Consider the following 27005-nt stretch of genomic DNA (forward strand, 5'->3'; position numbering starts at 1 on the left):
AGGCCCTAGGCCCCAGCTACACTGATACGGGGGGCTCCCAGAACATAGCCCCGTTTCACCACCAGCCCCCTTCCCTCACTGGCCTTTGCCCACACTGGTCTCTCTTCCTGGACCTCCTTCCACCCCAGGCCTCCCCGCTCCCGGCTGACCTGTCATAGTCAGACCCCGGTTTAGATGCGTCTTCCTCTAGGAAGCCCTCTTCTATCTCTAAAGAGCCTGGGCCAAGTTGCTTGGGTTCAAATACTGCCCCACCACTGACCAGCTGTGGGAATTTGGATTATGGTTCATAATCTGTCTGTGCCTTCATTTCTTCAGCTGTAAGACAGGGACTACAGCGCCCACATTGCACGCGAGCTTTGTGAACAGATGAGTTGTGACATGTGAGGCACTCCGCAGGGTCCTGACACAGCAGCGCCGTGACTATTCCCCTCTGCGTCCCCAGTGCCGGGCACTCCCTCCTGCATCCACATCCTCTCAACCTCTCTCTCCCTGAAGCTCTACGTTTCTTGACTGCAGGGAAGGCCTAGGTCCTGCTTCATGTGTCTCAACTGCCTAGCATGCTACTTTCTCCACAGGAGGTGTTAAAAAATAAATACTTGTTGAATCGAATAGTGGATATGCTTTCAATTTTCTGACTACTTATGAGTGCACTTTTATGAACTCTTACTCACAGAAAACTGTCCCTGGGCCAGTGCTGCCTTATACGTTGAGAGGCTTGAGGCCCTCAGCTACTACCTGGCAACAGACCGTGACGTCAGCACGCAGGACGCAGACCGGACCACAGCTCCAGACCTGCACCCGCGGATCAGCTCCCACACGGCTCTCCACTTTCTGAGTCTGTTTGCTCACATGGAGGGGACAAGGATATACCTCACAGGGCTGCGGTGAGGATTCAACGTAAGATGCTAACACTATGTGTGGAAACACCACATAAACGGTAAAACGCCAGTCAAATACAGGCAATTTTTACTAAATGCTGCAAATCTGGTAACACTCTGCCAGACTGGGAAATTTCACCTACCCCAAACTAAGCTCAGAAATACCACTTCATCCTAAAATGTATCATCTGAAAGAAGAGAGCAACCACGTGCCCATTTGCCAACGCTTCAGAAGCCTGGGAGGCTTCGTTCTATGAACTGGAGCTCTCCTCACAGGCAGAGGAGAGAAGGGTGGGCCCGGTCCCTCCCCACTGTCCCGCCCGGGACTCACCTGTGGAGCTGGTGATGGGCACGAAGGCTGCAGAGTTAAGGCTGCCCTGGAGTCCGTTCAGCTGCCCTTCTGCGGAGGCCCCTCTGAAACACAAGCGGCTTGGTTAGACCTGAAGACAGGAAGGCGAGGTCAACTACAGCCCTTCAGGGGCGCTGCCTCTTGCGTCTGCATTTGTCCCCCACCCCCCAACCCCGCTTCTTTTAAGACTTCTTTCAAGTACAGATGTCATCTTATCAGAAAGGACTTCTACCATCAACCTATCTCCTTCTTCTGAAGTGTTACGTGTTTTAAAATTGATTGTCCATTTCTCCCCACTAGAACACAGCTTCAAGAAAACATAGGCTTGGATCATGACTGTGTCCCCAGCCCCCCCACTACCTATCACAGCGCCTGCACCTAATAAGCACTCAACAGATAGCTCGTTTACTGAATGAGTAAATTAAGTTCCTGGTATTGACTTAGGTAAATCATAAGTAAAGACATTCAAAAAAAAAAGTAGTTTTATGTAGAACAGTAGTTAGCAACTGGGGGAGGAAGGAGGGGCGGATTTAGCCCTTTATCCCTTTCCTCCCAGCAAGGGACATTTGGTGACGCTGAGATATCTGTGGTTGTCACGGCTGTGGGGCCTGCTGGCGTCTAGTGCGTAGAGGCCAGGAATGGTGCTAAGCCTTCCCCACAGTGCCCCTGCAAAGTGCCCCCAAAGAACATCCTAGTCCAAGGTGTCAGCTGTGCCAAGGTTGAGAAACCACATACACAGGCACCTCCCCTCACACCAAGTTTTGACAAGAGATAGGACAGAGTATTTTAGATTCTTTCAGCACAGGTTCCCCAGCGGCTTGCTTTAGAAATTCCTACACTGGTCTGATGCCCTACAGACTATGCCAGGTCTTCCTGCTTGCTACAGGTTCTTACAGCTTTGTCATTCTTTCATTTCATTTACCAAAATTACATATTTTTTTCTTAAAAATTTTTTTTTTTCCTTGACTGCATCTCACGGCATGCAGAACTTCTGAGGGGTCAAACCTGCATGCCCTGCAGTGGAAGAACAAAGGCTTAACCACTGGACCACCAGGAAAGCCCCTACCCAAAACCATGGGACTGTGGGGTAGCTGGGAGCTTAACATCTGTCATCCTTGCTAGAATGTGAGCTCCATGAAGATAGAGATTATTTCAGTCCTACACACTGCTATATACTTAAAATTTCTAGAAGTAATCTGACCCATTGCCCCATAAATACACTTATTTGTTGGGCCTGTCTACCTTGATTTCAGTTGACATATAAAAATTTTACCTGGGAGAATCAGTAAACACCCTCTTCCAACAACACAAGAGAAGACTCTACACATGGACATCACCAAATGGTCAATACCGAAATCAGACTGATCATATTCTTTGCAGCCGAAGATGGAGAAGCTCCATACAGTCAGCAAAAACAACACCAGGAGCTGACTGTGGCTCAGATTATTGCCAAATTCAGGCTTAAATTGAAGAAAGTGGGGAAACCACTAGACCATTCAGGTATGACCTAAATCAAATCCCTTAAGATTATACAGTGGAAGGGACAAATAGGTTCAAGGGATTAGATCTGATAGAGTGCCTGAAGATCTATGGACGGAGGTTCGTGACATTGTACAGGAGGCAGTGATCAAGACCATTCCCAAGAAAAAGACATGCAAAAAGGCAAAATGGTTGTCTGAGGAGGCCTTACAAATAGCTGAGAAAAGAGAAGTGAAAGGTAAAGAAGAAAAGGAAAGATACATTCATTTGAATGCAGATTTCCAAAGAATAGCAAGGAGAGATAAGAAAGCCTCCCTAAGTGATCAATGCAAAGAAATAGAGGGAAACAATAGAATGGGAAAGACTAGAGATCTCTTCAAGAAAATTAGAGATACCAAGGGAATATTTCATGCAAAGATGGGCACAATAAAGGACAGAAATGGTATAGATCTAACAGAAGCAGAAGTTATTAAGAAGAGGAGACAAGAATACACAGAACTATACAAAAAAGATCTTCATACCCAGATAATCCTGACGGTGTAATCACTCATCTAGAGCCAGACATCCTGGAGTACAAAGTCAAGTGGGTCTTAGGAAGTATCAAAGCTAGTAGAGGTGATGGAATTCCAGTTGCGCTATTTCAAATCCTAAAAGATGATGCTGTGAAAGTGCTGCACTCAATATGCCAGCAAATTTGAAAAACTCAGCAGTGGCCACAGGGCTGGAAAAGGTCAGTTTTCATTCCAATCCCAAAGAAAGGCAATGCCAAAGAATGTTCAAACTATCGCACAATTGCACTCATTTCACATGCTAGCAGAGTAATGCTCAAAATTCTCCAAGCCAGGCCTCAACAGTACATGAAACAAGAACTTCCAGATGTACAAGCCGGGTTTAGCAAAGGCAGAGGAACCAGAGATCAAATTGCCAACATCCGTTGGATCATACAGAAAGCAAGAGAATTCGAGAAAAACATCTGCTTCATTGACTATATTAATTAAAGCCTTGGAGTGTGTGGATCACAACAAACTGTGGAAAATTCTTCAAGAGATGGGAATACCAGATCACTCTACCTGCCTCCTGAGAAATCTGTATGCAGGTCAAGAAGTTTTTCCATGGAAATGCTGGTACATACATTTCAACTTCTGGACAACCCACTCCTAAATGAGAACTTTTAAAACACTGCTTGTCTAGAGCCTGCATGTTAACTTGCACTTGCTGATCTATTTCTGCAATGATTCTCTGCTGTTCTCATAGGGAGTACCTGTATTTTAGGAAATATTTACATAGGAAGGTAAGCATATGTTCCCTTGGTTGTTCCTCAGTTGCTGGGCTTTAACATTAAGATAACAGGACCTACCTCATAATGTTGTTAAGATTTAAATAAGATGGTCGATGCAAAGTACATCTTAGTACAGTGTCAGGCATTACACTCAGGGCTGAATAAACATTAATTATTAACAAAGTATTATTATTTTTACTTAGGAATACATGGATCACAGACTTGTCATGGCGAAGGGGCTTGTGTAACTCAGTGAAGCTATGAGCCATGCCGTGTAGAGCCACCCAAGACAGATGGGTCACGGTGGAGAGTTCTGACAAAACGTGGTCCACTGGAGGTGGGAATGGCAAACCACTCCCGTATTCTTGTTGTGAGCACCCCATGAACATAATGAAAAGGCAAAAAAATATGACACTGTAAGATAAGCCCTCCAGGTGGGACGGTGTCCAATATGCTACTGGGGCAGAGTAGCCCCAGGAAGAACGAGGAGGCTGGGCCAAAACAGAAATGACACTCAGCAGGGGATGTGTCTGGTGGTAAAAGTCAAGTCCAGTGCTGTAAAGAACAATATTGCATAGGAACCTGGAATGTTAGGTTCATGAATCAAGGTAAATTGCAAGTGGTCAAGCAGGAGATGGCAAGAGTGAACATCAACATCTTAGGAATCAGTGAACTAAAATGGACAGGAATGGGTGAATTTAATTCAAAAGACCATTATCTACTACTGTGGGCAAGAATTCCTTAGAAGAAATAGAGTAGCCCTCATAGTCAAGAAGAGCATCTGAAATGCAGTACTTGGATGCAATCTCAAAAACAACAGAAGGTTCTTGCTTCATTTCCAAGACAAACCTTTCAGCCTCACAGTAATCCACTGTCTATGTCCCAGCCTCTAATGTCAAAGAAGCTGAAGTTGACCAGTTCTATGAAGACTTACATCATGCTCCTTATTGCAAAATTCAGGCTTAAATTGAAGGAAGTAGGGAAAGTAGGGAAAAGAAGACCTAAACCAAATTCCTTATGATTATACAGTGGTGATAATGAATAGATTAAAAGGATTAGATCTGCCAGACAGAGTGCCTGAAGAACTACGGATGGAGGTTTGTACCATTGTACAAGAGGCAATGACCAAAATAATCTCAAAGAAAAATAAAAGAATGTAAGGAAGTAAAGTGGTTGTCTGAACAGGCTTTATAGATATCTGAGAAAAGAAGAGAAAGGCAAGGAAGAAAGGGAAAGATATACCCAACTGAATGCAGAGTTCCAGAAAACAGCAAGGAGAGATAAGAAAGCCTTCTTAAGTGAGCAATGCAAAGAAATAGAGGAAAACAACAGAATGACAAAGAATAGAAATCTCTTGAAGAAATCTGAATTTACCAAGGAACATTTCATGCATGGATGGGCATGATAAAGGACAGAAATGGTAAGGACCTAACAGAAGCAGAAGAGATTAAGAAGAGGTAGCAAGAGTATGCAGAAGAATGATACAAAAAAAGTCTTAATGACCCAGATTACCATGATAGTATGGTCAGTCCCCTAAAGTCAGTCATCCTGGAGTGTCAAGTCAGTGGGTATTAGGAAGCAGCTAGCTGGATGTAATGGAATTCCAGATGAATTATTTCAAATGCACTCAATATGTCAGCAAATTTAGAAAACTCAGCAGTGGCCACAGGACTGGAAAGGTCAGTTTTCATTCCAATCCCAAAGATGAGCAATGCCAAAGAATCTTCAAACTACTGTACAATTGTGCTCATTTCACATGCTGGTAAGGTGATGCTCAAATCCTTCAAGCTAGGCTTCAGCAGCAGCCTAGCCAAGATGTTCCAGATGGACAAGCTGGGTTTACAAAAGGCAGAGGAGCCAGAGATCAAATCGCCAACATTTATAGGATCATATGGAAAGCAAGAGAATTCCAGAAAAACATCTATTTCTGTTTCACTGTCTATGCTAAAGCCTTTTGACTATGTGGACCACAACAAACTGTAGAAAATTCTTAAAGAGATAAGAATACCAGACCACCTTACTTGGCTCCTGAGACACCTGTATGGGAGGTCCAGTTAGAGCTGGACATGGAACAACAGACTGGTTCTAAATTGGGAAAAGAGTATGCCAAGGCTGTTCACCCTGCTTATTTAACTTCTATGCAGAATACATCACACAAAATGCTGGGCTAGATGAATCACAAGCTGGAATCAAGATTGCTGGGAGAAATATCAGCAATCTGAGATATGCAGATGATACCTGTCTAATGGTAGAAAGTGAACAGGAACTAAAGAGTCTCTTGATGAGGGTGAAAGAGAAGAGTGAAAAAGCTAGCTTAACACTCAATATTCAAAAACTAAGATCATGGCATCCAGTACCATAATTTCATGGCAAGTAGAAGGGGAAAAATGGAAGCAGTGACAGATTTTATTTTCTTGGGTTCCAAAATCACTGCAGATGGTGGCTACAGCCAAGAAATTAAAAGACACCTGCTCCTTGAAAGGAAAGCTATGACAAACATAAAGGCATATTAAAAAGCAGAGGCATCACTTTGCTGACAAAGGTCGGCATAGCCAAAGCTATGGTCTTTCTAGTGGTCCTATGTGGATGTGAGAGTTGGACCATAAAGAAGGTTGAGTGCTGAAGAATTGATGCTTTTGAACTGTGGTGTTGGAGAAGACTCTAGAGAGTCCTTGGACCAAAAGGAGATCAAACCAGTCAATCGTTAAGGAAATTAACCCTGACTATTCATTGGAAGGACTGGTGCTGAAGCTGAAGCTCCAATACTTTGGCCATCTGATTAGAAGAGATGACTCACTGGAAAAGACTCTGATGGTGGGAAAAATTGAAGGCAAAATGAGAAGAGGGCAGCTGAGGATGAGATGGTTAGACAGCATCACCGACTCAATGGACATGAATCTGAGCAAACTCCAGGAGACATTAAAAGACAGGGAAGCCTGGTGTGCTGCAGTCCATGGGGTCACAAAAAGTCAGACATAAAGGGACACTACAACCACAGGAATATCAACAGTCTTTGCATTTACTATGGGCCTATCTATGTGAAGAAGTATTTTTAGAAAATAGATTTATTTGGCTGTCACGTCTTAGTAATGGCATGTGGAATCTCTGCGCAGCATGTGCACTCTAGATCGCAGGCTCAGTAGTTGTGGTCTGTGGGCTTAGTTGCCCCACAACATGTGGATCTTAGTTTCCCAACCAGAGATCCCACCCTGCATTTAAAGGTAGATTTTTAACCACTGGACCACCAGGGAAGTCCCCTACATAAAGAAATATTAAGTTGGATGACTCACTGATTCTAATTCAGTATGGATTATGAGTGCTAAACTGTAGAAGAATGACCATTCAGAACCTGCAACTTAACAGCAATTCGCTATTAAAGTCAAAAGGTAATTGTTGGTAACTTATGAGGCAGAAATCAAAATCAGTCAAAATTACTTTCCAACTCTCTTTGGAAGACAGGTCTCATTTGAGACTGACAGGCAGCCTCAATAAATCTAACATAGGACTTCCCAGTCTCCTGAGAAACCTGTATGTAGGTCAAGAAACAATGATTAGAACTGGACATGGAGCAACAGACTGGTTCAAAATTGGGAAAGGAGTACAACAAGGCTGTATATTGTCACCCTGTTAATTTAGCTTATATGCATAGTACATTACGCAAAATGCTGGGCTGGATGAATCATAAAAGCTAGAGTTCAAACCAAGGAGAGTGTGAGGGATGACTGATTCTGCAGTGTTCCTCAACTGTTATTCCTGGAAATGGTGAAAGTTCTGGAGATGGAAGAAGAGTTAGACGTGGTCTTACTACTATCTCAGCTGCGGTAACTGGCTTAGTTCAGACCCTTCTCTGCATGTGAACTGTCTATAATTATCAAAAACTGCTGAAGGGCGGGATTCCTGATGAACTGAGCCACCTAAAAAGTGAAATAAGATAGGTGGCTATGTTAGTAGCAATGATGAATTAGAAGAACTCTATTAATGGGTGACATCTCAACATAGAAAGGAACTTTCCTTGGGACATGTTCAAAGTTAGGACCTAAAGAGTGTCCTCAAATATTAGGTATATACTTCCCAACCCAGAATTCAATTCACTCGCTCCATTTCTTTCTACTCCTTTTGTCTCTTCCATTTTCCTGAGGTCCAAGAAAGAGCCTGGCACTGAGGGGAACAGGCCTTTCAAAGATGTTGTTCAATAATACATTGCAAACAAATAGTATCTCTGTAAGTGGAAATAACTGTCTGCATTTATTATTTTGAGAGATTTCTTCTAGGCCAAGTCTCTACTTAGGGAATACAAGATGATTAAATGGCTGGCTAGGAGTCCCACCACCATTAAGATCACACCATACAGCAGGCCTACGTAACATGCCATCACCAAGGAGGGCTATAACGGGTAAAATCCCCATTATCCATTTTGCTGGTAAGGGTGACTCTGTGTTTCCTTTATTTGTGGTTTCCTCTCCCTGCCTCCGACCATTATTTTGATTGGTGGAAACTTTTCCTGAAAGTGATATTCTTTCTTTAAGATCTGTTTTGATCATTACTTCACACGGTTGACTGTGGTCTGGTGCTATATTTCAAGACTTTCCACATCTCTAACATAGAGGTACTAGTTTTCTATTTCAATGGTTTTGTGAAAGTCTATCTTGGATTCATGCCACCACACTAGGAATGACCTCTCCATAGAAGGGAGGACCCACAAAAGGAAAATGCTCAAGATTTGACAGAAAGAGTCGAGTTAGAAATGCTGGTCTCGCCAGGGCTGTGGCAAACAGCTGTGGTGGCATTTATCAAGGTTGTGAAAAGAAACATCCTCAAACTTCATCAATTTTATAAAACACTGGTGACCACCACTTTAAATTCTCAAAGGACAGAAGAAATCCTAAGATGCAAATTAGGTTAAAGAATTGAATTCCACCCCCGCCCCAGCCCCCGCCAAAGGACTTCAACTTTGCTTAGCAAACATTTCTCACAGATTAATTATCTTCTAATTTTCCATACAACATATCTATGTGCAGATAGGTGTATGTATAATCCTGTCCAGGGATGATATACACATTTCACAAACAGATACTAAGGGCTTCCCTCATGGCTCAGCTGGTTAAGCATCCGCCTGCAATGCAGGAGACCTGGGGTCCATCTCTGGGTTGGGCAGATCCCCCGGAGAAGGGAAAGGCTACCCACTCCAGTATTCTGGCCTGGAGAATTCCTTGGACTACAATCCATGGGGTCGCAAAGAGTCAAACATGACTGAGTGACTTCCAATTCTTAGCAAATAACAATTAGAACATTATTAATGTGAATCTGGTTCCAAAACCAATTCAAGAAACATTTACTGAAGTCAATCTGTGTACTATTGGTGCACAGAGCACATTTTACAAATCCACTTTATTTCTTGTCACATTTCTTTTCATTCCTAATGTTATTTATGTGTGTCTTTTCACTTAAAAAAATTACTAATCATTGCAGAGTTTTTGTTTGCTGTTTCAATCATTGCTTCACCAAGTTTTTAATGAATACCTAATATGTGCCAGACACTGACTGAGGGCACTGTTCTCCCACGTGCCAGGTTGTTCTAAGTGATTTCTGTATTTTTATTATTTGATTTTGGTTAATTTACTGTTGTTTCGTTTACAGCGTTTCAAGTTAAATGACTAACTCATTGATTTTCAAGCTTTCCTATCTTTGGAATAAATGTATTTAGGGTTATAAGCTTACTTTTGAGTGCAGTTTTGACTATCCCACGAATCTGATATGTCATACTTTCATGGCCATTCAGTTCTAATGATTATTATTTTTTTTATGATTACCTCTTTAATAACTGAGTATTATATACTCTATTTTTAAAAACTTCTAAACACATGGGCCTTTTAAAAAACTATTATTTCTAAATTAAGTATATTTATTATAATTATAAATTATATATGTAATTCTTCTCAAGTGGCTCAGTGGTAAAGAATCCGCCTGCCAATGTGGAAGATGTGGGTTCAATACCTGGTCTGGGAAGATCCCCTGGAGAAGGAAATTGCAACCCACTCCAGTATTCTCGTCTGAGAACCCCACAGACAGAGAAGCCTGGTGGACTACGTTCATGGGGGTCGCAGAAGAGTTGAACACGACTTAGCGACTGAACAGAGAGAGAGGAGAGATAGAGATTATAAAGTGTGATATTGATATTTTGAAAGAGGTGGAGCCTTCATTTATGACACAGTATGTACTGAAATTTCATAAATATTTCACGTATACTTATTTTTTAAAATATTTATTTATTTGGCTACACCAGGCTTAGCTGCAGCACTTGGGATCTTCAGTTTTCGTTGCAGCATGCTGAAGTTTTAGTTGCAACAGGCAGACTCTTGGTGCAGCTTGTGGCGTCTAGTTCCCTGACCAGGGATTGAACCTGGGCCGCTTGCACTGGGAGCACAGAGTCTTAGCCACTGGACCACCAGGGAAGTCCTCCACATGTACTTTAAAAGAATGTATATTATCCCTTTTGGGCCCAAGAGATGATGCATAGCTATTCATGTTTTCCCATGAGTGACTCATAAGGGGGTGTTTGTAAAATTAATTTAGGGGACACAGCATTTTTAAAAGTATTATGTGAAACTTCATACATATATAGATATTTTTACTGGGTTGCATATAAAATGTATTTTTAAATTATGAGTGGTTGTCAAAAAGATTAAAAGCCACTTAATAAAGCAAACAGTTAATTCTGCACTTTAAGTATTCAAAATCCTCAGAAATTTTTGTTTGAGTTACTTATCAGTTACCAATAGAAGTATATTTAAATAAATCACTCACTATGATAATTTGTGAATTTCTCTTATATAATTTGCTAGCTTTTTACTTATATTTTTTGATTTATACACTTTGAAGTTAATGTTAAGTGCATACAAGTGCTTTTCTTTATCCCTATCGGTGCTTTTTGCTTAATTTCCTTTTATCTATGGCTATACAAGGAATTTCAGAAACAACATCTACTTCTGCTTGATTGACTACTCAAAAGCCTTTGTCTGTGGATCACAAGAGACTGTAGAAAATTCTTAAAGAGATGGGAATACCAGACCACCTTACCTGCCTCCTGAGAAACCTGTATGCGGGTCAAGAAGAAACAGTTAGAACCTTATATGGAACAACTGACAGGTACAAAGTTGGGAAAGGAGTATGCCAAGGCTTATACTGTCACTGTGTTTATTTAACTTAAATGCAGAGTACATAATGTGAAATGCTGGGCTGGATGAAGCACAAGCTGGAATGAAGACTGCCAGGAGAAATATCAACAACCTGAGACATGCAGATGACACCAGTCTAACGGCAGAAAGAGATGAGGAACTAAAGAGCCTCTTGATGAAGGTGAAAGAGAAGAGTGAAAAAGCTGGCTTAAAACTCAATGTTCAAAAAACTAAGATCATGGCCTCTGGTCCCATCACTTTATGGCAAATAGAAGGGGAGAAATTAAAAGCAATGACAGATTTTATTTTCTTGGGCTCCAAAATCACAGTGGTGACTACAGTCATGAAATAACAAGATGCTTGCTCTTTGAAACGAAAGCCATGACAAACCTAGATAGTATATTAAAAAGCAGAGACATCACTTTTCTGACAAAGGTCCACATAGTCAAAGCTACGGTTTTTCCAGCAGTAATGTACATATGTGAGACCATAAAGACCATAAAGAAGGCTGAGCGCCAAAGAATTGATGCTTTTGAATTGTGCTGGAGAAGACTCTTGAGAGTCCCTTGGACTACAAACAGATCAAACCAGTCAATCTTAAAGGAAATCAACCCTGAACAGTAATTGGAAGGACTTGATGCTGAAGCGGAAGCTCCAGCACTTTGGACATCTGATGAGAAGAGATGACTCACTGGAAAAGACCCTGATGCTAGGAAAGATTGAATGCAAAAGGAGAAGGCAGGGGCAGAGGATGAGATGATTAGATAACATCACTGACTAAATGGACATGAATTTAAGCAAACTCTAGGAGATAGTGAAGGACAGGGAGGCCCGGCGTGCTGTAGCTCACGGGGTCGCAAAGTTGGACGGACTTGGCAACTGAACCACAATACACTAGCTCTCCTGCTAATTAGTATTGCATGGTTTATCTTTATTCCAATCTTTTACCTTTCTGAGATTTTTCTTTCAGTATGTCTTTTAAGCAGCCTATAACCGAATGCTTTAAAAAACAGAATTAGATAATCTATCTTTTAATAGAAGAGTATAATATGTTAACATTTATTGTGATTACTCATGTGTTTTATTTTATCTTAGTTTTAATTTTCCACTTACTATCTTTTTCCTTTGCTTTTTTCCCATTTCCTGCCTCCCACTGGATTCATCAAGTTTCTACATTCCCTTCTCTCCCCCTCTGTTGGTTTGAAAGCAGCAGACTGTGTATGTATTACTTAGCTACTATTTTCTAAGAAAGTCTAAAGTTAATCAGTATTTCCATCTTCCCCTTGAACTTGACACAGATGTGTTTACACATTTACTGTCCACTGAATACTCTTGTCCTTGAATCCTGTTGTTGTCTTAAATGTGTTTAATTCTTTTAAGAAAACCAACAATTATTTTTAGAGTCATTAATGTATACAGACATTTTATACAGTTTTTGCACTTCATTTTTTCATGTTATTCTGTGTTCACATTTATCTTCGCTAATTTTTTCAGTGAGGGCCATGGGTATACTCTTAGACTTTGAATATCTCAAATTATTATTTTTTGCCTTCTTTCTTGAATGATAATTCAGCTATACATAGAATTCTAGACTGAAAGTTACTTTACCTCAACTCTTTAAAGCTATTAGTTCTTATCTTCTGCCACTTATTACTTCTGAAGAGAAGGTTGCTGCTATTCTCTTTTTCTTTGTAGTTAAAAGTAGGTTCCTTTCAGGTAATATGTTAGACTCTCCATTTATGCTTGATGGTCTGCACTTTCTATGCAGACACACTATGATGTCTCTAGAGATGCATTTATTTTGGTGCAAAGAATGATTTTTTTAGGTGAGGACTCATACCTTTATCCAAGAAATCTGTTATTATTTTTTAAAGTATTGCTTGCTCACCTATCCTTCAGCTCTCTCTTCTGATATTCCTATTAGAGTCACATGTCATATTCCACAAGATGTGGCTGCATCCATGACTGAATGTGTCTCACCATTCAAAATATTAATTTCATCTATAAGGAATTCATGGTTCAGTTTTGATTCTGCAGGCAATCTTCCTTAATATTAGATTTATTCCTGTGTTTTAGAGATCTGGTTTGCAGGCTCATTTTGAATAGGAATCAATTTCCCCCTTTGTCTCACTACTTGTTCATCCCTCCCTGTCTGAAGACTTCACAGTTGCCTCCACCCAGTCCCCCTGACTCCAATCTAGAACCAGACTTTACAGTGGTATTTTGGTGCCTCTGACACAGAGATGAATAGAAATTCAGAAGGTATTTCATTATCTTTCTAACTCTGTAGGCTCATGGCCTCATATAAAGATGGAGCCTCAGCCAGTGGGTGCATGGCAGCTTTATCAGTCTCCCTGTAGGAGAGCCCACAGCATTCTTTAGCTGAGGATTTTCCAAATTTGGTATACTGACATTTTGGACTGGATAATTCTTCACTATGGGAAACTGTCCTATGCTTCGCAGGATGCCTTTTATAGTTTTTTTAGTACCACCTCTAGACTCTACTCATTACACGCCAGTAGCAACAACCCTCCCCCCAACTCACAACCAATGACTCCAACACTGCCAAATGCCCTCTGGGGGCAGTATCGTCTCCAACTGAAAAAAATCGCTCTTTTGTTTTCTATGAATGAGTCTCTCCTCTTGGTTAGGGCACTCTCAGGCCCCAATATGCCACAGGAGCTGAGGTCCAGGCTGCCACTGCCTGCTTCCACAGCAGGGCTCACAAAGCTCGTTGCTTCAGCCTCATTCACTGATTGCCATTTGTTGCAAGTACACTTTGGGGCCATGGAGATGCTCCCCTTCTTTCTTTTTTCTTCTTTAAGCTATTTATCTATCACTGTTGTGTTTGAAGCAGAGGGGGAATACTAAGCATAAACTTATGGAGCCAACTCGACTGGAAGTCAGCAAGTCCAAATCCAATCTTTTGTTTTGTTTGAAACTAAGCCTTCGCCTTCAATAGTCATCAGAGTTATTAGTGTTCAGGAAATCAGAATGTGTGTGAATTTCCATAGCCTGGTTAGCTACAGCCATATCACACTTAGGAATATCAGTTTGGTAACAACAAAAATGAGATTTAACAAGGAACAGTAACAGCAGCAGAAATTACAAACCACACCAACCAGCATGCAACGGATACTTACTATATGATCCCCTTTAATCCTAAGAACAACTCCATGATGTAGATAATATCTTACAGATAACAAAACAGAAGCTTAGAGATATCCCTAAATAACAGTCAATTAAGTGAAGAGCCAGGATTCAAATCTAATTTGAAATCTGGGGCTATTAGCAGTTGTTCTCCACAGCCTTCCATACTCTACATGGTCTAAATAATTAATGAAGAGATCTTTGTTATTTAATGGTCCCTGTACATTCACCCTGACGCAAAATACTAAGTCGCCACTATCCCCACCTTCGCCACCTTCGCCTCCTCCACTACCATTCCCTGAGAACTTAGCATGAACATAAGCTCTTCCAGGAGCTGGAGACTGAACTCTCTCCTCTCTCAAAAACGATCTTCACGAAAACAGGGCTCATGTCTGTCTTGTCCACCGGTGTTATCACCAACATCCAGAGCAATGCATAGCAATGGACATTCAATATTTATACGATAAAAGGACAAAGACAAGACATCTGTCCCTAATAGACTTACGGAAAGCAGAACACATAGGAAAAGGAAAAATAAGACAAGGACGCAGATGGTAGAGTCAGCTGAGGAGTTGACAATGGGGCAGTTGGTCAACCTACATCAAGGTGATAAATTAGAACCTGATCTTGAATAAAAGGCAGGACTTTGACTCAAGATGGAGAAGGGCATTCTGTGCAGGGGGCATGACATGGGCAGGTAGGAACAATGAATGGAGCCAAGCAGACTAGAGACAGGATGGCGGATATACCGCAGAGGGCTTCAATGTCCAGAGCAAGGACTCTCAACTTTATCTTGCGGGCAACTGAAAGCCTCCAGAGAGTTCAGAAGAAAGGTTCAAAGAACTACTTTAGAGACAATATTTTTAAATTGCTTCCTAGGCCTATGCATGTACCCTATTTCTTTAAGTACCTATTTGGATAGTTTAAAAACTTCTACTGTGCTCTACATGGGTTTTCTTTTTATTCAAGAACCAATTTTGATAATCCATATTTTTCAAAATATTATCTTTCATCCAGTTTTAAAAATTTAGTAGCATATAACCATGTGCAGTGTTCTCCTGATTTTTCCATCTCCCCTATATCTACTTTTTTAAACTTTTATTTTTAATTCTCTTATCTTTCTGGCAGAACTGTGTGAAAATTATTTTCTGCTTCCCTGTCCCCCTACCCCAAACTAAAAAATGTTTTGGGTTTAGCTAATTTTGCTGCTTGTTTTTCAGTTTATATTGCTTTCTTCTTGATTTCCTTTGATCTGTTTTTCTTAGCTTTGTTTTATTGACCCTTTTCTAGCTTTTAGAGACGGAAGCTTAGTTCAGGTATGACAAATATGTGGCTTGCATATTCACTACTCTCAACATCAGACATTACTAATCTATCACAGCACTCTTTCTTGCTGAGCTCAGAGAAGTCCTCATAATTCTTTTTAATATGACACTGCTATAATGAGTTGAAACCAATTTATTGGTTGAAGCTAATTTGCCACTTGTATCTTGGTTAATTCCTTTACAATCTTTCTGTATTTAATGCTGAAAATAATTATGAGTTTAGCTTTGAGTACACTGTTGCCTACATTTCAAACATAAGTTTGATATATATAATTCACTTTTTATCTTTAAAAATTATTTCAGCTTTATTGACTTGACAATTATATTTTTTATATATAACAATATATATTATTATGTTAATTATATATAACAATACAAATTATAAGTTATTCAAAGTACATTGAGGTGATTTGGCATATTTTGCAGAAGGACTCCCCCTATCTAGTTATTTAACATGTATCACTTCACATAGGGCTTCCCAGGTGGTGCTAGTGGTAAAGAACCCGTCTGCCAATGCAGGAGACATAAGAGATGAGGGTTTGATCCTTGGGTGGGGAAGATTCCCTAGAGGAGAGCATGACAACCTGCTGCAGTATTCTTGCCTGGAGAATCCCATGGATAGAGGAGCCTGGCAGGCTACAGTCCATAGGGTTCCAAAGATTTGGACACAAGAGAAGTGACTTAGTACACACACATCACCTCACATATTTATCTTTTTCTTTCTCTTTCTCCTTCTTTTTGGTGAGAACATTTAAGTTCTACTCTCTTGGAAAACTTCAGTTATACCATACAGTGTTATCAACTATAGTCACCATATGTTATATTAGATCCTCAGATTTTATTTTTATTCACTTATAGCTGAAAATTTGTACCCTTTTATCAACCTCTCCCTATTTCCCCCTACCCCAGGTCCTGGCAACAACTTTTCTTTGTTTCTATGAGTTTTTTTTTTTCTCTTCATTGCACATGTAAGTGATGTGTGTGTGTGTGTTTTAGTCACTCCCTCATGTCCGATTCTTTGCAACCCCATGGACTCTAGCCTGCCAGACTCCTTTGTCCTTGGAATTCTCCAGGCAAGAATATTGGAGTGGGTAGTCATTCCCTTCTCCAGGGGATCTTCCTGACCCAGGGATCGAACCCGGGTCTCCTGCATTGCAAGCAGATTCTTTACTGTCTGAGCCACCAGGGAACTGTGCAATATTTCTTTTTCTGTCTGGCTTATTTCTCTTAGCATAATGCCTTAAAGGTCCACCTTATTTCACTTAGTATAATGTCCTCGAGGTCCATCTATATCGTTAAAAAGCAGGATTTACTTCTTTCTCATGGTTGAATAATATTCCATTATATACATATGTACTACATCTTCTTTACCCATTCATTGATGGACACTTTGGTTGTTTTCATATCTTGGCTGTTGTGAATCATGCTGCAATGAACATGGGAGTGCAATATCTTTTCAACATCCTGTTTTCATTTTCTTTGTCCAGGAATGCTAGGGGATTCTATTTTTAATTTTTTGAGGAACCTCCATACTATTTTCCCAGAGAAGGCAATGACAAACCACTCAAGAACTCTTGCCCGGAAAATCCCGTGGATAGAGGAGCCTGATAGGCTGCAGTCCATGGGGTCGAGAAGAGTCGGACACGACTGAGCTACTTCACTCTCACTTTTCACTTTCATGCCCTGGAGAAGGAAATGGCAGCCCACTCCAGTGTTCTTGCCTGGAGAATCCCAGGGACGGGGGAGCCTGGTGGGCTGCCGTCTATGGGGTTGCACAGAGTCGGCCACGACTGAAGCGACTTAGCAGCAGCAGCCATGCTGTTTCCCAGAGTGGCTGTGCCACCGTACATTTCCACCAACAGTACATACCGTTTCCGTTTCTCCACACCCGTGCCCACACTTGTTATTCCTTGTCTTTCTGATGACAGTCACTCTAACAGGTATGAGGTGGCACCTCCTGGGGGCTTTGAGTTGCCCTCCTCTGATGATTAGTAACGCTGAACTCCTTTTCCCGTGCCTCTTAGCCATTGGAACGTCTTCTTTGGAAAAATGTCCATTCAGGTTCTCTGCCCAAGTTTTAATTGGATTGTTTTTTCCCATTGAGTTGCATCAGTTTTTTTATATAACTTGGATATTAACATTTTATTAGATATACTATTTACAAATATTTTCTCCCATGTGGTAGGTTGCATTTTCATTTTGTTGATCTCCTTTCCTGTGCAGAAACTTTTTAGGTTTGATGCAGTTCCACTTGTCTATTTTTTTTTTTTTTTGCTGTCAAATCCAAAATATCATTGTCAAGACTGAGTCAAGATTACTGCCTATGTTTTCTTTTAGGAGTTTTATAGTTTCCATTCTAGCATTCAAGTCTTTATTCCATTTTGAGTTAACTTTTGTGTATGTTTTAAAATAGTGATACAGTTTCATTCTTTTGCATGTGGCTGTCCAATTTTTCCAACAGCATGTATTGAAGAGACTATCCTTTTCCCCCTTGTGTAGTCTTGGCTCTTTTGCCATAAATTAATTGACCAAACATGCCTAGGCTTATTTCTGGGATCTCTAGTCTGTCCCATTGATCTATGTGTCTGTGTGTATGCCAATACTGTTTTGATTACTGTAGCTTTGTAACATTGTTTCAAATCAGGGAGCACAATCCTTCCAGTTTTGTTTTTCTTTCTCAAGATTGTTCTGGTTATTCAGGCCAAATTTTGGGATTTTTGTTCTATTTCTATGAAAAATGCCATTGGAATTGTGATACAGATAGCACTGAGTCTGTAGATTGCTTTAACAATATTAATTCTTTCAGTCCTTAAGCATGGAATATCTTTCCATTTACTTGTGTCTTCAAATTCTTTCATCAATGTCTTACAGTGTTCAGTGTACGTATTTTCTCACCTCCTTCACTATGTTTATTCCTAGGTATTTTTCTAACTCTGTACACCAATGTGCATTATTATTTCTGATGTAAGTTTAAAAGGCACTCTGTTCTTATTTCTCTTTCTTATAGTTTATTGTCAGTGTATACAAATTCAATAGATTTATATATATAAATTTTATATCCTAAAACTTTACTGAGCTTATTTATTAGTTCTAACAGTCTTTTGGTGGGGTCTTTAGGGTTTTCTATATGTAATATCATGCCATCTGCAAACACAGACAATTTTATTTCTTACTTTCCAAGCTGGATGCCATTTATTTCTTTTTCTTGCTTAACTGCTAAATAAAAGTGTCTAGAATGGGCTTTTCTGTCTTGTTGATATGTACAATTCCTATTTTTAACGTAGTTCCCAAAATAATTTTGATCTAAATGACTTAAAAGAGTATTTTAACATTCTAAATTTATTTGAGCATTTGTCCAGATTTTTATATTAAAATCTCATTTCATTATAAAGTGGTCAGAGAATGAAGACTGCATAATTTCTATTTTTTGAGGATTTATACTGAAATCGTCTAGTTTTGAAAAACATTCCATGGGAGCTCTGCAGGGCATTAAATTGCATGTTAATAATTTTATCTCATTAATTATAGTGTTCAAAATCCTTTATGTCCTTAGGTTAGATCTATTTTGCCTATAATAATGACTATTCTATTTTCATTCTGGAATTCATTATTTTAGGTTGAATCTATCTTTTCTCTCATCATTTTTACATTTGTACACTTTTTTCCTTAGAATTTTGGCAGAATTTTAACAATTCGTCCTGAATTTCACTAATTCCATTTTCTTCAGTGCCCAATCTCTATTTAACCGTGTTCAATTCAATTTTTCACTCAGGTGTTCTCATTTCCATTCACTCCTTCCTGACCCCAGACTACTTGCTCTCAGATAGCTTTTTCGAGCTTGACACACCAATGCACACTGGGGATTTTTCTAAAATGTTTTCTTTCTTGATTAAACTTATTTTGGAGGTTGACAGCTCCTCTGAATCTTCTCCATGGATCTTTCTTTAAAGCTATACTATCTATTTCCAGGCCCCAAGATTTTAAAATATTTGCTCATCCTCGGAGAAGGAAGTCTAAGTTTGCCAATAAGGACTGAGGATCACAGAGGAACTGATATGAATTCTATCAAAGGCTATTTTAAGTTTCTATCCAAATCTTAAAAAAAAAATATTTATTTATCTATTTGGCTTCATCAGGTCTTAGTTGTTCTAAGACGGGCTTCTCTCTAGTGGCGTGTGGGCTCCAGAGCATGTGGGCTCAGTAGTTGCAGCGTTTGGGCTTAGTTGCCCCATGCGTATGGGATCTTAGTTTTCTGACCAGGGACTGGAAGGCAGATTCTTAACTACTGGACCACCAGGGAAATCCCTATTCAAATCTTTTATAAAAAGGGATTTTTTCATAATCAGATAAGAAAGAAGGGAAGTAAGAGATGGAAAATACCCAACAGTCAAATTACCCTAATTTTAACATCTCAGCAAGGATGAATGAAAAGTTAAGATTTTAATTTAAATTACCTAAGTATAAAATCACCAAAGGAAGAGTCATCATTCTATGAGTCTCATGTATTTCTCTCCCCACAGCACCATACATATTCCAATGATAACAACTGGTTAGATGTGACTTAGAGTACCTACTTTTCAGACTGATGTCATTGTCATCATGGCCAAAGCAAATCCTAAGATCTTCTAAGGCCACCACTGAGGTCCAAATGCTGAGAGCTAGTAAAGGACAGAGAGTCTAAGTGGTGACTCCTCCACTGGCCCCCAGCTCTTTCTCTCTCCAGGCCTACCCTCTTAGAGCGAGAGGCTACTGTTTGGTATATTCCAGGGCTCCCAATGCTTTCCTACACTGCACTCCCATAAACAGGCAGGATAGAAAGCCCTCGATGCTGTTCTTCAATCCTTCTTGTGCTGCATCTAACAGACATTTCCTCAGCATCTCAGTATGAGGGTGACTCTAACTGTTCTTAACTTTTGAGCATTTCATTGGCCATTTAAGTGGCAAAACTAGTGTGGAAAGGAAGGGAAGTTAAGTTTCTGAGTGCTGACATGGCATTTTCCCAAAGGTAATATTTTAGGATGATTAATCTGTCCCTTGCTGCACAGAATGGATGTGAATAGACTGTTGGGGGATCTCTGAAATCAATGGTCTACGGGGAAGAGTATGGGGTTAGCACAGTAGGGGATATGAATCCTGGCTTTGGTTCTGCCACTGTCCATCTGTGTATATCCAAAGCCCTGCACTGCGCCTTCCTCCAGGTTTTTATCTTTCAGCACTAAGAGTCTACGACTATATTATTTGGGAAATGCATAAATTAGAAATCTCATATTTAAGGATGGATACACTACAGCTTCAATCATATTTCTCAAAGCAACACATAATAAGACTGAAAAGCTGATAAAGGTGGTTAACCTACAACATGACATCTTCAATGCTGACCTCAAGACCCTATTTTTGGACCATTCTAACTCCTGATCACTTTGCCTCCTGTTAATGACTCATTTGTTAAAAAGACACAACATATTTTTTCTTGATCCTTATTTTTACATTTTTCTGAAATTAATTGAGCATCTCCATCACACTGCTGACCAAATGTTGAGGTCACATTAATTGGTGTTTGGATTAACATGCTCCTGGGTTTGGGACAGCTTTCCTGCCTCCTAATCCCTAGCAGCCTTTAGCAAATACCACTGTCCTGGGTGCTGACACAGAATAGCAGTTGGCTTCGAATTCTACCGAGGTCACCCTGATGCAGAATATACTAAAACCTGGCAAGAAAAGGTAACTCCAGCCACTTAAAGAAAAGCCCTTTAGTTGAGTCTGGTGTTTCTCATGCACTTTTCTTTTCTCAGGGAAGTCCCAAGGTAAACAGCTTTGGCCCTGCCTTTCCAAACTCATCTCTAGTCTATGAGTTTTGCCCACATCCCTGGCAAACACTAATCTTCTCAGATTTCTTTCTCTATATTTCCTGGAGAGTATGATTCTGGCTCTGAAAAAAAAGTCTTTTACAAGGAAGAGACAGTCCATATGCATGCAGTTGTTCAGCGGCTGTCATCCTTTCTAGTTCAGCTGACTGCTTGGAAGAAATACCACAAATAGTTTTGAAAGGAGGATCTGAAGTTGGTACTAAATTATGAAGTGTTATAAACATTAGAGAGGAAAATCAAAAAAGGGTATTGGCACCATGGAAAAGGCAAAAAAAAAAAAAAAAAAATCTAAATCATTCTCTCCACAGAATTGACAAGTGAAATTTAGCTAAAGGAAATATAAGTCTATGAATCTGAGAACTATAACAAAGAACTGCTGGGCCAAGAAAGGATGGGGAAAATGGCTGTAAAGTGTCAGGATTAAAAAACAAACGTGCTCATAAAAAAGCTTTCAACAGAACAGACTGAAAACAAGTTATTTTGGTTAATTATTCAGTGGGGACGGTGAGTTTTGTTTTACAGATAGGAAATTGAAACCTTTAGAGGGAAAGTGACTAGACTATTATCATAAAGAAATAGGACTCCACTGTTCCAATTCTCAACTCCCTTTGCACCAAAATTCAAAAGACTTTCCATCTTTTATGTTCTATTGTTTTCTAAATTCAACCCTCTAGGATGTGGAAACTTTGATGCTCTTGGAAATTGCTTCTATATTCGTCCAGTGCCAACTTCTGTGCTAGGAGAGGTTTGAAGTTCAACCCAAAAACACAGGGCTTGGCACGGTCAAAAGCTCATTACAACTTCTCATTAGTTGTGTCTCTTGGGACAACGATGGCATTCCTGAGTGTGACTCAGTATCGCCAGTCATAACTGAGGGTTCCTGATTAATCTGAACCAAGCCCGAATCAGGGCTGCAATAAGCTCAAGCAAATGAAGCAACACATGTTTTGTAGAAAGAAAGCAAAAAATTATGTGAAAATGTCTTGGAGTGCCATCTTAGTATTAACCATAACACCTAAAACTTATTTAGCATTTACTATGTACCAGGCACTGTATCTGTGCTTGACATTCATCATTTACTTCTCTTAATAATCCCATGAGGCAGGTACTATTATCATTTCTATTTTAAATAGGAAACTGAATCACACAGATGTCAAGTAACTTGCTATGCTGGCTAAGAACAAGTACTTTGGAACAATAAGAGTAATAATATGTCACCTGATAACTTAGGATCCTGATTTCAGAAGCCATGAAAGGTTTCTCTAGATTAAAAATAACTTCAGCAATCCAAATAAAGTATGGCGTTTAGGTTATTGTAATGTATGGGCGACAGTTTCTTCGTATTGCAGAGTCTTCAAATGTACCATGGCAATATAGGATGTTAACATGGGGAAAACTACGTGTATGTATCTTTATGTGTACTATCTTTACAACATTTCCATAAATGTAAAATAATTCTTACATGAAAAGATTTTTTCAAAAAACTTTATCTGGATGCTTCCTAGGCAGTGAACTTTTCACCGAGTCAGTTCAGAGACAAACAGTGCTACTCTTCTTCCTAAAAGTCTGAGAGCATATTGAAAACAGGGGGGGTCCTCAAGCCCTACATTTTACACGTAAAGGAGAGGATGTTGAGGTCTCCACTAGTGCTAACTTATTTAGCTTCACAGACTTGTGCTAGAGTTTTAAAGGCAAATTGGAAACTATTTCCTGGAACAACGCCTCAACAGCATGCCTTTTGATACTTGGATTATATTTTTTAAATTATGAAGAAATCTTGTTTTTCCCCCCTCTTTTGTGCTTTTTTGGTGCTGAGCTGCTTCCGGTTTTCCCACACTCCTGCCTGTCAGAGACAAGAAACCACAAAAATGCAGCAGAGCGAAGCCTGTCCGTAGAGCTGCAATTCCATCTTAGAAGTCTGAAGAGCTCTCCTGCCAGTAGCGAGTCCAGGGCGGTGAGTGGGGTCCTCCAATGTCTGACCCCGTTCCTGCCAACAGAGCTCCCCTCTCCACCAGGGCACGAACCACATTGGCCACCACAGGCCATCTCAGCAATAATTGGAAAGACCACGGCAAACAGCACACTCGCAAATTCAACATTCATTTCCCCGCCTAACTGTGGGCTTTTCAAACCTGGGAAGGAGTGTGTGCTTTTGGAATGCTTATGATAGTTACTAAGACTTACAGAGGCCTGAAGTGTGCCAGGTATTGTTCTATGTACTTTACATATATTAAGTGTTCATCTTTATCAACTGCCCCATGAAACTGATATTATCTCCACAAATAAGGGAAGAAACAGTTCTAGGGGGCTGTGTTAGCTCTTCATTGCTGTTGTAGGCTCTCTCTAGTTGCGGCAAGTGGACTTCTCGTTGGGGTGGCTTCTCTTGTTACCGAGCACGGGTTCTAAGCATGCAGGCTTCAGTAGTTGTGGCTCACAGGTTAAGCTGTCCCACAGCAAGTGGGATCTTAGTTCCTGGATCCAGGATCGGACCCGAGTCCCCTGTGTTGGCAGGTGGATTCTGAACCACTGGACCACCAGGGAAGTCCCCAAGTAAGGAAATTGAAGCCAAGAGTTTAAGTAAATTGCAACTTCTTGAAGATCTAGCATCAATGAAGTGTGAAGGGGGATCTGACACAGGCTGTCAGGCCCCAGGGGCTGCACCCTTAAGAAACTGAGAGAGGCCACACATCCTTCTTGTCATGCCATCAGCTCTCAACCACAAACTGAACCGTCCTACTGCTCCAGAGAGTCTTCTAACGTCATTACAATGCCAGTTATTTCTAGAATAGTGCTTGGCACTTAGTAGGCACTAAATAAATATTTGCTGAATAAATGAATCTGGCAGCAGTATAATTAAAACAACCACAAGGGATTGTTTTTCGATCCAAATCCAGAATTTGATTCATTATCCAAGGGAGGGGGGGAAACATGAACTGCTTTTTATGTGCCCTAGGATTCCTTTTTACAACTCGAGTTGATTTTGTGAAGGACAAATGAATGGGGAATCTCAAGGAGAGCAAGAGAAATACACAAATCTCTTCTAGGTGATCATCCTTCAGGGGTTGCCTCCTCCTCTGGACAGCTTTGGTAAGTCCCCAGTTTTAAATGGACAGGGGCTGCTAGAACCAACACTTTTTTTTTTTACACCAGTCCATTTCTAGTTTTCTAGGGAAAATGGCTGGAGGTAGAGTGAAGAATGTGACCTAAAACATGTATGTGATGCAGGTACCGAGATGTTTTTTCAGGTAAAATAGGAAGATGACAAAAGGTATTAGAAACATTGTTGCTCACAGAGCCTGATGACTAATGTCAATGAAGTTAATTCATCTAACCAGATCCCAATCCTATGTCTTCCCTTCCAAATGCCTAAACACAAATAAACAAGGGTGGAGGTGAGGGAAGGGTGTTGCATTTTACATGAAATTGAAAAGATCTAACTCTGTAGAATGACTGAAAGAATACATCCAGGAGGAAGCTCTCATTTCCCTCCTCCAAGCCCACAGTTCAGCAATGTTATCAGGTGCCGTGTCTGATTGAGGCTCCTGCTAGAGGCCACAAGAGTTAGCTGCCAATGACCCTGAACCTGCCAACTGCAATGCTCGCCATTACCCTCGGTGAACTTAAAAGAGCAGTCTCTGCCCCTCTCCCAGGGTACAGCCTTGACACTGGCCATATTGTAATAGCTCCCCCGGTGATTCTAGCTTACAGCCAGAGCTGAGAAAACAGTTGGCCTTTATTCCCCATCAGGTGTTCTTTTCAACATTGCAGTACACATTGTCTTGAGCCTCCATAAGTAAAGAGCATTGTTAGCACAGAATTGATACAACTCAGAAGGAACTGAACAGAAGAATCCTGAAAACTTACTTGGAAGCCCTTTGGGATGTTGCCTTTCTGAGGACTTGTTTGTGATTGGGTGGGGGTTTGGGGACCAGGGAGGAGGAAGAACTTGCAGGTGGCACCACTTTTTGTGGCAGAGTCGTTGGCTTCTGGCCACTGGCTGTGGCGCTTGGAATTCTGCAAGCTGCACCATTATTTATTGTCCATAAACTGGAGTTAGGTAGTGTCTGGCTGCCAAAGATCGCCTACAAGAAAAAGAAAAAAAAAAGATTGATGGAGATATTCTTCACAGTCTGTTTGCTGTAAGTGAATAACTGGTTTGCAATCCTGAGGGGGAACAAAAGGAAAAGGGAAACCATTCAAATGAAGCAATTTTAAAGAAAAAACATCTCCTCCAATAATGGCAGTGCAGGTTTAGATTCAGAGAAGGGAAATCTCTTTTAGCAAAGAGTGGAGATGGTCTTGTTGAAAGTGCCCTGGGCTAGGAATCAGGGCAGCTGGGTACTATGTATTGTCCGGAGACGTGAATTAGAGAAGCATTTGGTCTCTCCTGGTCTTAGTATTTCCCTTCATTGTTAAATTCAACAAGAATTTAATGAATGCCTCTTGTTGGGTGTCGGGTACTAAAAGTATGGCACAGAACAAAAGTGACTTGAACCTGACTCAGTTCCAGCCCACTCACAGAACTCTGAACTCCTCTAGAAGGTCTGCACCTTTGAGGAAAGAGAACGAGCCAGTGTGGAGTAGTAACACCTTGATGACCTAAAGATTATTAACGTTAAGACCTGCACTTGGAAACACTTTCAAAGTAAAATTACCACATGGATACTGGTTATTATACATGAATATAATATCAAAACAAAGGTATTTTTGCTTAGAAAGTAAGCCTACAGATACTAAATAAAGACCCCAAAATCACCATCTAGACATCACAAATATCAACATGTACCTGTAGGAAGGATGTACACTTAATTGTATACTTCCTCAGAGAGAGGCTTAAAACAACTCTTGCAACTTATTTACCTCATTAGAAATAGTTTTTTTGTGTGTGTTACAAATTTTGTTACTGATTCCTGAAATATGTTAACACTGCTTTCAGCATGCATGCCTCATAAAAGCTTTAAATATAAAAGGATATTAGGAGGAAAATATAATTGACAAAAGACATAGGACTTATTAAAAGGATTCCTGGAAATTGATTTCCATCTACAGGCACTACATTTCAAGAGGCAATGGGAGAAATGTCATTTTCTCATGGCAAGGCCTGAAGGAATATCAGATGCTCTCAGGAGACATTCACCTTCTAGGTAAACTACACTAGCAGTATTTCTGTCCTTTACAAACTTTCGTTTTTGAGATATAAAAGATGAACTGAGTAGCTTTAGTAAAGAGTTGTTAACCAATCCTTCTACACTAATGCCTTAGAATGTCCCATTTCAGGAAAATGTGTCCAAAGGTCCCTGGTTGGGCAGATACGGGGTTGGGGGGCGGGTAGTTGGCATTCTTGTGTGGAGGGAGTGTTTGGTTGAGAGGCTTGACAAAGAGCAAAGTGATTTCAGAGGTGGGAGATCACGGCAGTTTCTTGCAGACCAACTGGACTGAGATGGTCCTCATCTCGGGAAGCCACCTGAGAGGGAACTGAAGAGTGGCTCACTTGTCTCTACCT

At 40.4% G+C, this 27005-nt stretch overlaps 1 protein-coding gene across 13 annotated transcripts in view; it reads right to left on the bottom strand.

Annotated features, from left to right (window-relative positions):
* The window catches only part of TTLL5 (tubulin tyrosine ligase like 5), a 311249-nt gene that overhangs the window by 56857 nt on the left and 227387 nt on the right, over nucleotides 1-27005 (bottom strand). For all 13 annotated transcript variants that reach the window (XM_061156564.1, XM_061156574.1, XM_061156573.1 and 10 more), the window contains 2 exons: nucleotides 25367-25584; nucleotides 1210-1292 (listed from right to left, as the gene is read on the bottom strand). In XM_061156564.1, coding sequence (XP_061012547.1) covers nucleotides 1210-1292; nucleotides 25367-25584 — 301 coding nt within the window. The remainder of the gene's footprint in view (nucleotides 1-1209; nucleotides 1293-25366; nucleotides 25585-27005) is intronic.

Source organism: Dama dama, chromosome 12 (genome assembly GCF_033118175.1).
Source record: "Dama dama isolate Ldn47 chromosome 12, ASM3311817v1, whole genome shotgun sequence".
Classification (NCBI taxonomy): Eukaryota; Metazoa; Chordata; class Mammalia; order Artiodactyla; family Cervidae; genus Dama; species Dama dama.